The 13,353-nt window shown below is 46.4% G+C and overlaps 1 protein-coding gene across 5 annotated transcripts in view; it reads left to right on the top strand.

Annotated features, from left to right (window-relative positions):
- Positions 1-4,255: 4,255 nt before the first annotated feature.
- Plekhb2 (pleckstrin homology domain containing B2) overlaps positions 4,256-13,353 on the top strand; it is a 26,096-nt gene continuing 16,998 nt past the window's right edge. The window contains exons 1-3 of one of the 5 annotated variants that reach the window (XM_050134684.1): positions 4,328-4,371; positions 5,760-5,804; positions 11,908-11,952. In XM_050134684.1, the coding sequence (XP_049990641.1) occupies positions 11,916-11,952 (37 nt within the window). In that variant the 5' untranslated portion in view covers positions 4,328-4,371; positions 5,760-5,804; positions 11,908-11,915. Of the gene's footprint in view, positions 4,472-5,759; positions 5,805-5,848; positions 5,938-9,110; positions 9,235-11,907; positions 11,953-13,353 lie in introns of those variants that run through there. The other 4 variants (XM_050134682.1, XM_050134683.1, XM_050134685.1 and 1 more) reach the window with 4 other exon arrangements.

The raw sequence follows: 13,353 nt of genomic DNA, 5'->3' as shown, positions 1-13,353 counted from the left end.
ATGCACATGGCCCCATTTTTAGGCACACAGTGGGTCTGTCTCCATTAAGCAAGTTGTAGCACTCTGCTCACAGACCCCATTTAAATGCTTGGTCTCCTGAAAGAGCCAGAGTTCGTGCTGGCAGTGTGGCCCAGGAAGCTGCCATTTTGAAACTGCGCAGCTTTTCCCCTGCTGCTGCTGAATCAGGAAGACCTCTCTTAAAGGAGCTGTGGCACGCTGCCAGCAAACAGCAAGAAGCTGTGTTAAATCCTGTGTTTTTGTGTGTTTCTAGAATTCTTTTTAAAGCTCTCTCAGGTTTTATGTGGATTTAGTAAGCACATGTTGGAGCGCCAATTTGTACTAAGAGGTTGCTTGTTTGTTCCTGGCAACTCAGACCTGAAATAATTACACAGAAACTATATTATTTAAAACACTGCTTGGCCTATTAGTTCTAGCTTCTTATTGGCTAACTGTTACATATTAATTTAACCCATCCTCATTAATCTGTGTAGTGCCACGAGGCTGTGGCTTACCAGGTAAAGTTTCGGCTTCTGTCTCCTGCAGGGCTACTTGGCTTCTCTGTAAACAATTTTTGATTAGAGTTTTTATGTGCCCTGTATAGTTATCTCAAAAACAAATCACTGGTTTTTCTAATTTTAATTATTTGTACATGTGTATGGGGGGGGTCATGCTTACATTAGTGTAGGTAATCAAGAAGAGGATGTCATACATCTTGTGGTTGGAGTAATGAGAAGTTGTTAACTGGACACTGGTAACTGAACTGAGCTCCTCTGGAAGAGCAGTACCCACTCTGAATCTCCGGGACGTCTTCTCCAGCCCAAATAAGTGTTTTAAAGAGATGGATTTGTGGGTTTGTTTGTTTGGGTCTCGTGTAGCCTGGGCTAGCCTCAAACTCATTATTTAGCTGAGGCTGGTCTTGAATTCCTGATCTTCCTGCACCTTTGAAAATAGGAATACAGGTGAGGGTATGCCTGTTCAAGATGAAGTCGTTTAGTTTTTGATACTATCAAACTTTTATCCAGAAGAATTGTACCAACTTATAAATGTTCAAACAGGATTGCTATTCGTCAGTTTATCCAACTTCTTACACATTGGATTTTCACTATTTTTGTAGTTTTTATAACTGAAAATCTATATTTTATTCATTTCAGCTTGTACTTTTTAGATTGTAACTATGTTTATTTTGTAGAAATGTTGGCTGCGTGTGCTCTTTCTCTTCTGTGAATGACTTATTTATGAGTTCATTGCTCACTTTTTTAGAGTTTTAATTTTTTTAGCCAATTAATTTGTTGTATTAGATAAAGAGTTAATGGGAAAATATGTTCTTAAATCAACCAACTAGCTGGAGGCAAAGGTTGATTATTATTATTATTATTATTATTATTATTATTATTATTATTATTATTAATTTGTGTGTGCATTTATGATGTGAGGGGGCACACACCATGATGTGCATGCGGAGGCCAGAGAACAACTTTGTGGAGTTCTTTTTCTTTTTTGACCTTGACGTGACTCAGGAAACACAACTCAGGACTTCAGGTTTATTTGCCAAACATTTTATCCAATGAGCCATCTCACAGGCCCCAGGTTGAAAGTTTTTGAGAAAGTAAAGTTCTAGTTAAATTTAGCATGTTCAGTTGGCCTCAGAATCTAGACCATCTTACCTCTGCCTTTCAGGTACTGAGCCCACAGGTATTCACCACCATGCCCCACTGCACTTTCTTTTATCATACTAGTAACTGAGGTAAACAAGGAAGTGGGATTAGTCACAAAGTAATTTGACTGAACTGAAGGCCACAGAGGCAGCAGTGTGTGTATGCATTCCAGTGTGGCCCCTCATGGCCACCTGTGGAGCTTAGACCGGAAGCTAAACTTTCAGTACAGACACACGTGGGCTAGAGTGGGCGCTCACTCATTGACCGCAGGCCTTCTGAGAGCAGGTGCGCATGCTCCCTCACCCACAGTGGGCCTTCTAAGAGCAGGTGCGCATTCTCCCTCACCCACAGTGGGCCTTCCTCTTCCTCCTCTTCTTGATAGGGAACTGAGACCCAAAGCCCATTTCACTAAGCCAGAAAACAGACTAACAGACACTTCAGCATCTTCACCAGTTCCTAGACCACATATTTATACCAACCTGTATTCAAAAACTACCTTTTTCTATTATTTAAGTTATCTTTTCATCAGTTAAATTATCTATCTGTCTGACTGTCTATCTTCATTAAAGAAAATCTGTAGGGCTGGAGAGATGGCTGGCAGTTAAGAGTACTGGCTGCTCTTAACCACTTCTCTGTCCTCAGCTGCACTACGTCTGCATACTCCCCTCCCTCCCACACATGCACACACACATATATTTAACCTAAAGTGAAGGGAAAATTCAGTAAATGCAGAAAAGTAGGAAGAAGAAAAACATCTGCATTTTTAATTGCTGTGAAAAAAAATCCTGATTCAAAGCAGCTTGGGGAGGGAGCAGTTTCTTTGGCTTACAAATCTTTTTCACAGTCTGTCATTGAAGGAAGCCAAGGCAGGGGTTCAAGCAGGGCAGGAAGTGAAGCAGAGATCATGGAGAAGCACTGCTTACTGGCCTGTTTCCTCGTACAAGCCAGGACCACCTTCCTAAGGATTGCATCTCCATAGCAGCATAGACTCCCCAACATCAATCATCAATCAAGAAAATGCCTCATAGACTTACCCATGGATCAATCTGTTGATGTTCCCTCTTCCCAAATGACCCTCGTTTGTGTCAAGGTGCTGAAAACTAACCAGCACAGCATCTATAGATTTTGTTGACGTAGGTGGACGTAGGGCCTGGCTGATGACCGGCAGGCACCTTCCCTTGGTCTCTTTCCCATGGGGGCAGCACCCGGCATCTCCTCCCTTTAGGTAATTTGGGGTCAGGCATTTCACGGCAGAAGGGCAGATAAACAATCCCATCATCAAGCAGTTTTGGTTGTAAGAGCTGTGAGACAAAGTTTTCCCTTGAACTGGACTATTAAAGGAAAAGTCCTGCTTACTGTCCCCTGTATAAGCATGAGGGGGCATATGCTTAAAGCTATAGAACATACAACCCGACCCACCAACTTAACGATGATCCAAAGCTATTTAAACCTAAATCCATCTTTCAGTCACGGTAGGGGGGCTTCACAATTTTCATCTGGGGAATCCCTCTACACGAGTTCATAAAAAGAACATTCCAAAAGGACATGGGGACCTTGGGTCTTAGGCCTTAGGATCTTGGGTCTTGCTCAGGACTGTTCCCATTCTGGGGAGTGTATTCTACACATTTTCTTTGTAAATGAATGCACACTTTCACTACTTCTATTCTGTGCCTTGTCTGATTCATTGTTCGAGACACAAAGAACCTAGAAACAACATAATGAGATACACAAGGAACTATCATTCAAAAAGTATGATAGTTTTGTTTTGTTGTTTGAAAACAGAATCTCATGAATTTCCAGACTGGCCTTGAGCTCACTATGTAGCCAAGGATGACTGTGGACTTCTTCATCCTACCGCATTTCCCAAGTGTTGCCATCACCATGTTATATACACCAGTTGTGTATCACCGTGTTCTCTCTCTCTTTTTTTCTTAATTTCTTTGTTTTCTCGAGACAGGGTTTCTCTGTAGCTTTGGAGTCTGTCCTGGAACTAGCTCTTCTAGACTAGTCTGGTCTCGAATTCACGGAGATCCACCTGCCTCTGCCTCCCGAGTGCTGGGATTAAAGGCGTGTGCTACCATCGCCCGGCTACCATTCCCTCTTTATGAGCTAGCTTTTTGTTTGTTTTTGTTTTTGAGACAGTGGCTATGTACCCCAGGCTGGCCCCAAACTTGTGATCCTCTTGACTCAGCCTTCCCAGTTCTGGGATTATAGTCCTGTATTAACACACCCGGATCCTTCTTCATTTATTTCTTTAATTGTTATATTTTATATTCTAAGCTATAACAATCCTATGTAACTTATTGCGGAGACTTCCAGCTTTGCTCCTTGGTTGCTATTTCTGTTTTGACAGCTCCATTTCCCAGTTTTGTTGAGCACGCAAGTCTTCCTTTCTGGCTCTGGGATGTTCCAGGTTCAGCTTGCCCTTGGTTTGCCCCAGTCTGGTTGCCACGCACTTATCCAGAAGCTCTGTGTTTAGAGGCCAAGATTAGGATACTCAGAACCGCCTTTGAGCTGGTATCTAAGCTCCTGTTAAGTGCTTCAGACTCTTAACCCTTCAGGCTCCAGCCCGCACCCCAGCGGGCACCTGCCTCCTGCGCATGCGCGCGAGGCAGTGACGCAGGCCCTGGTCTTGCGCTCAGCCAAGAGTGGAAGAAGCCAGCGACGACCTTGCATTCTCAGCCTGATTCCTGCCTAGCGGCCTGATCTTTCGCAGGTGACTGTGCCCGCGGTGCCCTACTGCGCTCGCGTGCGACCCTTTCCCGGACCTCCCCTGTCGGCGTACCCCATCCGGCTGTGCTCCACGCCCACCCGGGGTAACCCGCTTTGCTACACCCCCTCTCTAAGCTCGTCTCTGGGGGACGCCAACCTTGCTGGCCGCGCCCACTTCCTCAGCCTCAAGTCCTCTTCTTCTTTGGCGACCCTCCTCAGCCCCTGTTCCTTCTCCCGTCTCCGAAGCTCCCCCTTGTTCTTTCTCTCTTCCCTTTCTCGAGCGTCTCCATTCTAACCTTCCCTCTTCCCAAAAGTCGCCTTCCTTATTGTAACCTCCCTCCCGCAGCTCCTGCCTCTCCTCCAGTGTCCCTATCCTGATTGTACTACCTCAGCCTCTACCTCCTCTTTACATCCCCAGTGTCCAGAATCTTGCTTGTTTTCCCTCCATCTCCTACCTCCTTCCCCTCCCCCCATCCTTATTGTATCTCCCTCCCCTTCCTGTCTCTTTCTGTGTCCCCCATCCTGGTTTTATCCCCCCTCCTCCAAGTCTCCGTTGCTTCCCCCTTCCTTGTTCATTGTCTCCATCCTGATCTGTCTTTCTTGCATAGCCTCTCTTTATGGTTTTGCCTAGCTTAGCACCCCTTTCCCTTTTCCAGAGCCCCTGCGGGCTTCCCCAGTGTTTCCCACCATAATCTTACTCTTCCCTATCCCACGTCTGATCCAGTCTCGTGCCCCTCCCCTTACCCCAAGGGTCCTTTCCGGGTTCCCCAAAGACCCACATCCTGATTGTATCCTCTCCAACTGAGCGCATCCCTTCCCCAGTGTTCCCTATCCTAATGGTATCTTCCGTAGAGCCGCTTAGTCCTAACATTCCTCCCCCCCCTTCTCCACCATGGCGGGTGAGATGGGGGGGGCTCTCTGCTGAGGATGGGACCTCTCTGGCCTCTCTTAATAGTTCCTGTGGCCGCGCAAGAGAGCTCCGCTGCCTCACGAAGACCCTCGGGTTATCCTCGGGTCACCATGGAGCAGCTCCGTTGGGCCCTCTCGTTCCCTGCGCTTTCATGGTCTATGGTCTTAGACCGTCTTTAGTTTTAGGAGTTTGATTGTACAAGTGATTAATTGTTATCCAGCTAGATCTAGACCTTTGGAGGTCAGACATTTTTATTTGGGGTAAGCAGAAATTGTTTGTTGTAGCTAACTCTCAGGTCATAAAGGAGTGAAGTAATCCCCAGTGTTTTAGAGTAGGTGGAGAGGTCACAGAGTTTAGAGACTGGCTGGCTGATTCAGAACACACTCATCAATTCCTTCCAAGAAGCTGTGTGTGTGTGTGTGTGTGTGTGTGTGTGTGTTCTATTTTACTAAAATAGGAACTCTTTTCTCTTGTGATCTCAGAGGCAACCAGTCCAGGAAGTGACTTGTCCCACTTTACAGGAAACGGTAGGTTGACAACTGGGATTTATTGCCTGCTTTCTTAGGGCGGTGAGTGTTTGCTGAAGGAATCATTGACCAAACATGGCAGTGTGTCCTCGAGCTTGTGCTGTGGGCTTGCCTCTCGAGTGAAGAAGGGCAGGTAACTGGGAGTGCTGCTGCAGGCTTCTTCCTTAGGGTGTTTGGAGTGTTTCCTGGGCCCAGGACTCTGGGTGGTCAGCGGGCTATGGTTAGGACAGGAGGCTTAGGAAGGGACCCTCTAGCCAGGCAGGTGCTTGTCTGGGTTTCTCTAGTGTCTGTGATGTGTATTTTGTGTGTGAAAGATTTCCCACGGATCTTCTTCAGGACAGAAATCAAAATTCTCTTAGGGTGTTTTCCTGTCAGACACACAGTAGGTGTTTGGTAATTTAAGGGTGTTAGCTCTCCTTTGTAAGTAATTTCCCTGATAATGAAGACTGAGTTTATGAAGTCAGTCTCTCTCCCTCTCTCACCAGGTCTGTCTGTCTGCCCCACCCCCTTTCTAATCTCTTATTTCTCTGTCTCTGGAAACTGAACCTGTAAGCTGTGGTTTTTGCAGAGAGCCAGTGATCTGAAAGGTTTATACCGTGAACACCTTCTAATGAGTCAGCTGCAGCCAGCAGGTGATATAGCCTGGGGGGGGGCGGAGAAGGGGGGCAGGCAGTCGGCCATTCCAGACACAGTCTCGGCTCTCTGGTCAGGAGGTCAGCCTAGTCCCTGAAGTTTAAGGCGTCTGTGCATTCCTCCTTCTTGTCTGCTCATCTCCTCTGCAAGCCTCCGTTTAACTGGGTTTGGGCATTCCTGAAGATGCTGAGTCCTGTGGTCCTCCCCGTGCCACCTGGGTCAGGGGTTAACTCAGAACAGCCAACCATGAACAGATTCCTTTCAACAACACATGTTACACGCGTGTCCTTAAAATATAGAGGTTAAAAGTGCTCCTCTATGCCCTTCCTGTCCCCTGTCATTCCCTATTGTTAGTAATAAGTCATATCTGTGAATACTATATCATGTGGACGGTGGACTCCTGCTGCTGTGCTCTTAGGTAATGCTTACTATGGCTGCATTCCTGTAAGGAACTTTCCAGCATAAAGCTGTATATACCATTTGCAACATAAGCAGTTAGGCTGGGGAGATGGGTAAAGAAAAAGTTTCCCTGAGGCCTGCAGGGCTTAGGAGCTAAGAGACAAGAAGACCAGGGCAGAACTGAAGAAACTCCCCTAGTGTTTTGTTTTTATCTGAGAGACAGTGTTATGAACCGTCTTAATCTTTTGTGACATATGGAGTTTTTTTTTTTTTTTTTTTTGCGCATCCTATAAAAACAGCACAGCCTTTGATGGATTTGTTCCAACCCCTGTCCTGTCAGCGGCCACACGGAAATGTGCTCCTGTAGCACTCGCTGGAGATGGGGTGAGTGGGTGGATGGGAGGCAGGTTCTCCTTAACTCCCGAAAACTTGACTGTGCTTTTAGCTCGGATTCATATGGGGCGTCTTTCTTTTTTTCCAGCCTTTCTCCTGCTTTAGTGGAGGCCAAAGAAAATAAAGAAGTGTTTGGTTACTGTCAGCAACTACCCAAAACTACATACAACTGAGAGAGGAAAGATGTTATTAGGTTGTGTTTCTTATACAACCCAGGACCATCTGCTCAGGGATAGCCACACCCACCCTGGTCTGGGCCCTCCCACACCAATTATTAATCCAGAAGATGCCCTACCGACTTGTCTCTAGGCAATCTGTTGGTGACTTTTTCTCACTTGAGGCCCCTCTTCCCTGGTAACTCTAGTTTGTGTCAAGTTGGCAGAACAAAAACAATGTACACCAAAACAACAACAACAACAACAAAAACAGCCTTGATGAACCTACCTACTTTATTTTCTAATAATCCTCATTGCTTTCAAATTGGAGGGAGGAATTTTAGCGACTGTATTATAGCAACTGAAAGTCAGGAAACACTATTATGATCATATATTTTTAAGATTCATAAAGACTAATGTTTCTAATCATAGACTGTGGACCCGGAAGACCTGTCTTCAAATCCCATCTTAATTTGTCACATTGGGCAGATCATTTGGTTTGCTTTTTCATTTGTAAAATGGAAATAGATCATTTACTTGACAAGACTATGGAAAACATGGCTGAAACAACATACAAGTGCTTGCCATGGTGCCTGACAGAAAAAACTCAATGCAAGGTAGCTATTTAGCAGCAAGTTAAAAATACCATGAGAGTCAGTTTTAAAGGTTAATACCGACTGTCAACTTGACAAGATCTAGCATCATTTAGGAGAAAGACCTCTGAGTTAGCCTGGGAGGGTGTTTGTAGATTGGGTTAACTGAGGTGGAAAATCCACTCTAAATGTGGATGGCACCCCCCCCCCAATGGGCTGGGGTTCTGGACTGAGTAAAAAGACACTGAGCTGAGCATCAGCATCCACCTGCTTGCTTTCTGATGACAGATGCCGTGTGACCAAGTGCTGCACGTCCCCATTGCTATGACTTCCCTGTCACGATGGACTCTATCCCCTCAGCCTGTAATCTGAAATAAACCCTTCCCTCCTTGAATCGCTCTTGTCTGTTACCTTGTTACGGCGACAAGAGTAATAATAGCTAATATACTTCACCTTGGTGGTGGGGAGAGTACCCCCAGGATACATGACCCAACCAGTCTCTGAAAGGACAGAAATGCTTCTCTTTCTTTGCTTGGCATGCTGAGTGCCACATGCTCCGTAGTTTACCCCTGCGTGTCACTATTACGTGTTATAGATGCCATGATATGTCCTATTACAGGATCCATACATAAGTTGAGACTTGCCAGGAGCCCATAGTTAAGAGACTTTCTAATATTAGGGAGAGTTGATTTTTAGAGAGACTTTGAATGTTTTAAGAAACTTTGGACTTTTAATTTGTTGAATTTTTAGTAACAATGGGACTTTAAAAAATTGAAATGTTTTATATTGTGCGGTTGGCATTAACATGAGACTTTGGGGATAAACAAAAAAGGAAAGGTTATTGTTTCATAGTGTTATATTTGTGTGTCAAGTTGACAAGGGGTCAGTTGTCTTCGTTGGTTTTTGTCAGCTTGTCACAAGTTAGAGTTACCTGGTAAGGGGAACCTCAACTGAGAAAATGCCACTAGATTCTAAGTAACCGGAAGGGAATTTTCTTGCTTAATGATTGATGTGGGTGGTACCGTCCCTGGGCAGGCAGTCCTGGGTTGTATGAGGCAGCAGACCAGCAGGCCACCAAGGAGCAAGATGTTCAGCATCATTTGTTTCTCCATTGTCTCTGCCCTGGCTTCTGCCCTGAGTTCCTGTTTTGGTCGTGAGAAGTCAGTGAAGGCCATTAGTAAAGGTACAGTCCTGGTCGCAGTAGAAGTGCCGGGATGGAAGGAACCCCGAAACTGAGGCTTGGCATCATGTGGCAAGGTCAGAGTCCCTGAAGAAACTTCTTCCTTCCTTTGATGATAGAATATGGTGTGGAACACTGAGCAAAATAACCCTTTCCTCCCCAAGTTTTTACGGTCGTGGGGCTTTATCAGAACACTAGAAACCCTGAGACAGTCTTCGTGAAGGTAGTTTTGATGTGTCAGTGTTAAACCTAGCTCTGGCCTCAAAGGTGTTCGGCTGGGAGCCTAGGCCCCAGTCCCTGGCATCTATCTCAGCCACCTGGTCTGGACTTCAAATCCCAGCAGGCCAGCCCTGACCCCTCCCTGGGGGTGGGGTCAGGACCACTCCCCAGGGTACTTAAGTGATCCCCCCCAAAAGAAGAACACGTGGTCCCCCTTTCTTCCTCCCGGGGGTCGCGTTCCTGCGGCTTCCCGGTTTCCCCCCTCGGGGCCACCCGAGAGCGCAGATCTTCCATTAAACCTGGATATTTCTTAATTTGGCTTGTTTTGATTTGGCTTGATTGGGAATTTTTGCATCGTCAGAGAGCTCGCTTAGGAAATATTCCTAACAAAAGGGAATGTAGTAGTTTGTTCTTAGACAAATGTGAGTGACGACCACGGCCCCAGGATATGGATTCATTTTCCCCTGGGTTTCAAGTGCCCATTTTCACTCTTTTAAGCTGCTCTTTTGATATAGTATCTACTTCTATTTCTGTCTGTCTGTCTGTCTGTCTGTCTGTCTGTCTGTCTATCTGCTTTTGTAACAGTTTCTCACTGCATAGCCCTGGCTGGCCTGGAATTCACTATGTAGATAACGCAGTCCTTAAGCTTCTAGAGATCCACCTTCCTCTAGGCCCTAGAACCCTAGGACTAAAGGCACATACCACCAAGCCCAACTAGTGTGAGGAGCTTAAACAACAGCAGCCAAGCATGCCTGAGTGAGCAGTGTCGATGAATTCAGAGGAGGGCATAGGATCCCCTGGAATTAAAGTTGGACGTGGTTGTGAGCCGGCTGCTGTTGCTGCTGGGAACTGAACTCTGCAAGAGCAGTGTGTGCTCTCCACTGCTGTGCCTCCCTTCTCTCTCATCTGCTTGCGGTACTGCCCTCCAGCCCCAAGGAGCTTTGGAAAATTCTTTGAGGAAACTAGAATCATTTTGTTCTGGAAAATATCTCATGCGTTTCCTTTGCTCTTTCTCTGTGGTTTGTTTTCAAAATCACATAAACAGGCGATTTATTTATTATTCTGAAGGTTGAGCCCAGAGCCCTTCTCTATGCCGTTCTGTGCTGTGGCTGGGTTGTAACCTTAGTTCCCAGCAGATTTTTTTTTTCCTCTTAAAATGTTTATCTAAGCTGGGCAGTGGCAGGGCACACCTTTAACCCCAGCGCTCTGGAGGCACATACATGTTATACATAAAAACCAGATTACAACTGGAGGGGGTCGCTTCTCTCCTTCCCACCACTTTAGGTCCTGGGGATGGGGACTGAACTCAAGTCATCAAGCTTGGCTGCATAGTTCCTTAACCATCTCTCTAGCTCCTCCTTTTTCTTTCTGAGAAAAAGATACCACCACTACCACCTCCTCTTCCTCTTTTTCCCCTCCCCTCCCTCTCTGATTCCTTTCCTCCCTCCCTTCCTTGCCCTGCTTTCCTCTTCCCCCTTTTTTTCTGGTGCTGGGGGATGGCACCCAGTGCACACAGGTCCCATGCAAGTGCTCTGCCACTGGGCTGTAGCCCAGGCCTATTGCCTTTTTGCTTGTGGTTATTTTAACCCAGAGCTCTGAATGTTCTTGATTTTAGAACATTCTGTTCTTTGACTTTTGGGATACAGTGTGTGCTATTTCGTTGACAGTGATGCTGCTGTGTTTCTGTGGGGAGAGCCTGGGCCTTGGCAGCACTAATAAGCCAGGCAACCACTGATCCCTACCAGACCAATCAGACAGACAAGTGATAATGAAAAAGCCACACACCCCTTTCCACCATGTCCGCCTTTCAGGGTCTGATATGAGGTTAAGATTTATTTATTTTTCTATTTATTTACCTTTGTTTTCCATGCAGGGTTGTTTTGTGTACATCTGTATGTTACATGTATATAGTTCCTTCAGAAGCCTGAAGGTGTTGGGTGCCCTGTGATTGGATGTGTTGTGAACCCCCCATGTGGGTGCTGAGAGTTGAACCTGGGCCCTGCTCTTAACTATGAAGCCATCTGTCCAGCCCCAAGGTTTAGGTTAAAATAGAAGGTTAGGAAGTATATGTAACTAAGCAGTTCTGGAAGGAGTGCATCACTGGCTCGTCATTGGTTGACTGTCTCTCCTGTAAGGTGGTCTCACAAGTTGTCAGAGCTGAGTGACATCTCTTTCCAGGAGACCTGGCTCCCCTCTGGTGGTACTAGGCTTCTGCCTTGCCCTTCCAGCACTCGATGAGCGGCTCTGTAGCATGAATGCTTACCTAGAAAGTAGATGAAACAAACACATCGTTCTTAGTCAGTCTTTATAGTGTCTAGGATGAGACTGGGAGGGAGCACGTCCGGCGCTCTGAGATAAGTTACTGATTCCATTCCGTAGCTGTTGGGAATCCTATTGGGAGAATATTTCATGCTGTTAGTCACTGGGAATCTAATTGAAGCCAGTTTAAAATGCAAACCTCCCCTTTGGCTTAGCAGAAAGCCCTGGATTAGGGTGATGTCTTCTGAACCTGTCTGCTCTTTCTCCTGCAGCTGACGGGATGGCGTTTGTGAAGAGCGGATGGCTGCTGCGGCAGAGTGAGTAGAGATGCTTGAGTCTGCTGAAGCAGATCATGTTTGTAAACAGTCACGTCTGGTCAGCGCTGTTGTCTTGCGTCTCCTCTGGGAATTTTTTGGAGCCCTGTGAACTGTTTGTGGAAACCCGGAGTTGATAGGAACTGGAAAGTGCGGAAGTCCCCGCTCCTTCCCCTTTCCCCTCCTCAGTTGTGCTCTTTGTTGAGGCTGCTGAGTCTGACCACGCCTGGGTTCCCTGCCTCTGGCCTCTGTGTGTGGGGCCTCAGAAGGATCAGTAGGGAGACGTGTCTTGGTGGGCCCACTGGCCTTCTGTTTCCAGAGGAAACTCTGTTCTTTGGGCTCGAGGTCCAGTCTCCTAGATCTGGCAGCTGTGGATGTGTTCTTCCCTCCAGCTGTTCTCCTAGGCTGCCACTCTGACCTGCTATCAGGCAGGGAGAGCCAGTTACCCCTTCCCAGACCTGGAGCGGTGCTGTGTTCCCCAGATCGGCGGGTAGCCTTAGCCTAGACAAGGTGAAGAGAATAATGCTGATTTACTGGTATTTCAGAGGGTGGCCTCAGTCCCAGAGGGCTGCCTTTTCTTGAGTTTTGTGCCCCCAACCTCCTGTGAATGGGGGACATGGGCCTCTTTGCTCAGACCCAAGGACAAGTCTTTTGCCAGTTCTTTGGCTGGCCTCTGGTTTTCTCCTTAAACATCACCATGCTCTTGGAAGGTGAGCCTTTTTTTTTTTTTTAAAGTTATTATTATCATTCTTACATGTTTTTCCCATCCATGATGGAATGTTGAAAGGCCCAGTCTTGGGTGGGCCTTGTGCAGGTATGCACAGCTGCTGTGTTCATGAGTACTATGGCTGTGTTGTTTACTGTCACAGCCTGGGAGGCCAGCTCCCGGGACTGCACCCAGGGTAGCGAAAAGAATGCCTCTCAGAGCACTGAGTAACTTAAAAATATTTCTTCTCTGTCTTTGGGCTAGACTTTTCTTTCTGAGGGTAAAGAGAGAAACACACGCTTTCTGATGGTAGTTTAAGAAAAAAAGGAACAAACACCAGCTTTCCTGATGGTAACCACCTTACTTCATCTTGAATAATCTCTCTTTCCAGACAGTCTCTCTACACAGTTACATCTCTTTACATATAATTACATATCTCTCTTTGCATGCACATGTCTCTCTCCTGCACAGCCATACATCTCTCCACGCAGTCACAACTCTTCACACAGCTCACATATGCTTCCTTTACCTGCGTCTCTCCTGCAAACACATACAGCTACATCTCCTGTGTCCCTCTACCACTCAGCTGCATCTCTTCCCGCTTCTCTGACACCACTTCTCTCCCCATCACACAGCTTTCCTCATAGCCAAAGCTTCTGGACAAATATGAATCACATCTTCAGGATCACGTAGCTCTT

The sequence above is a fragment of the Alexandromys fortis genome, unplaced genomic scaffold, assembly GCF_014885135.2.
Source record: "Alexandromys fortis isolate MF-2015 unplaced genomic scaffold, M_Fortis_MF-2015_v1.1 scaffold_20, whole genome shotgun sequence".
Classification (NCBI taxonomy): Eukaryota; Metazoa; Chordata; class Mammalia; order Rodentia; family Cricetidae; genus Alexandromys; species Alexandromys fortis.
The sequence above is the reverse complement of the archived record's forward strand: the minus strand, read 5'-3'. Positions and strand labels throughout refer to the sequence as shown.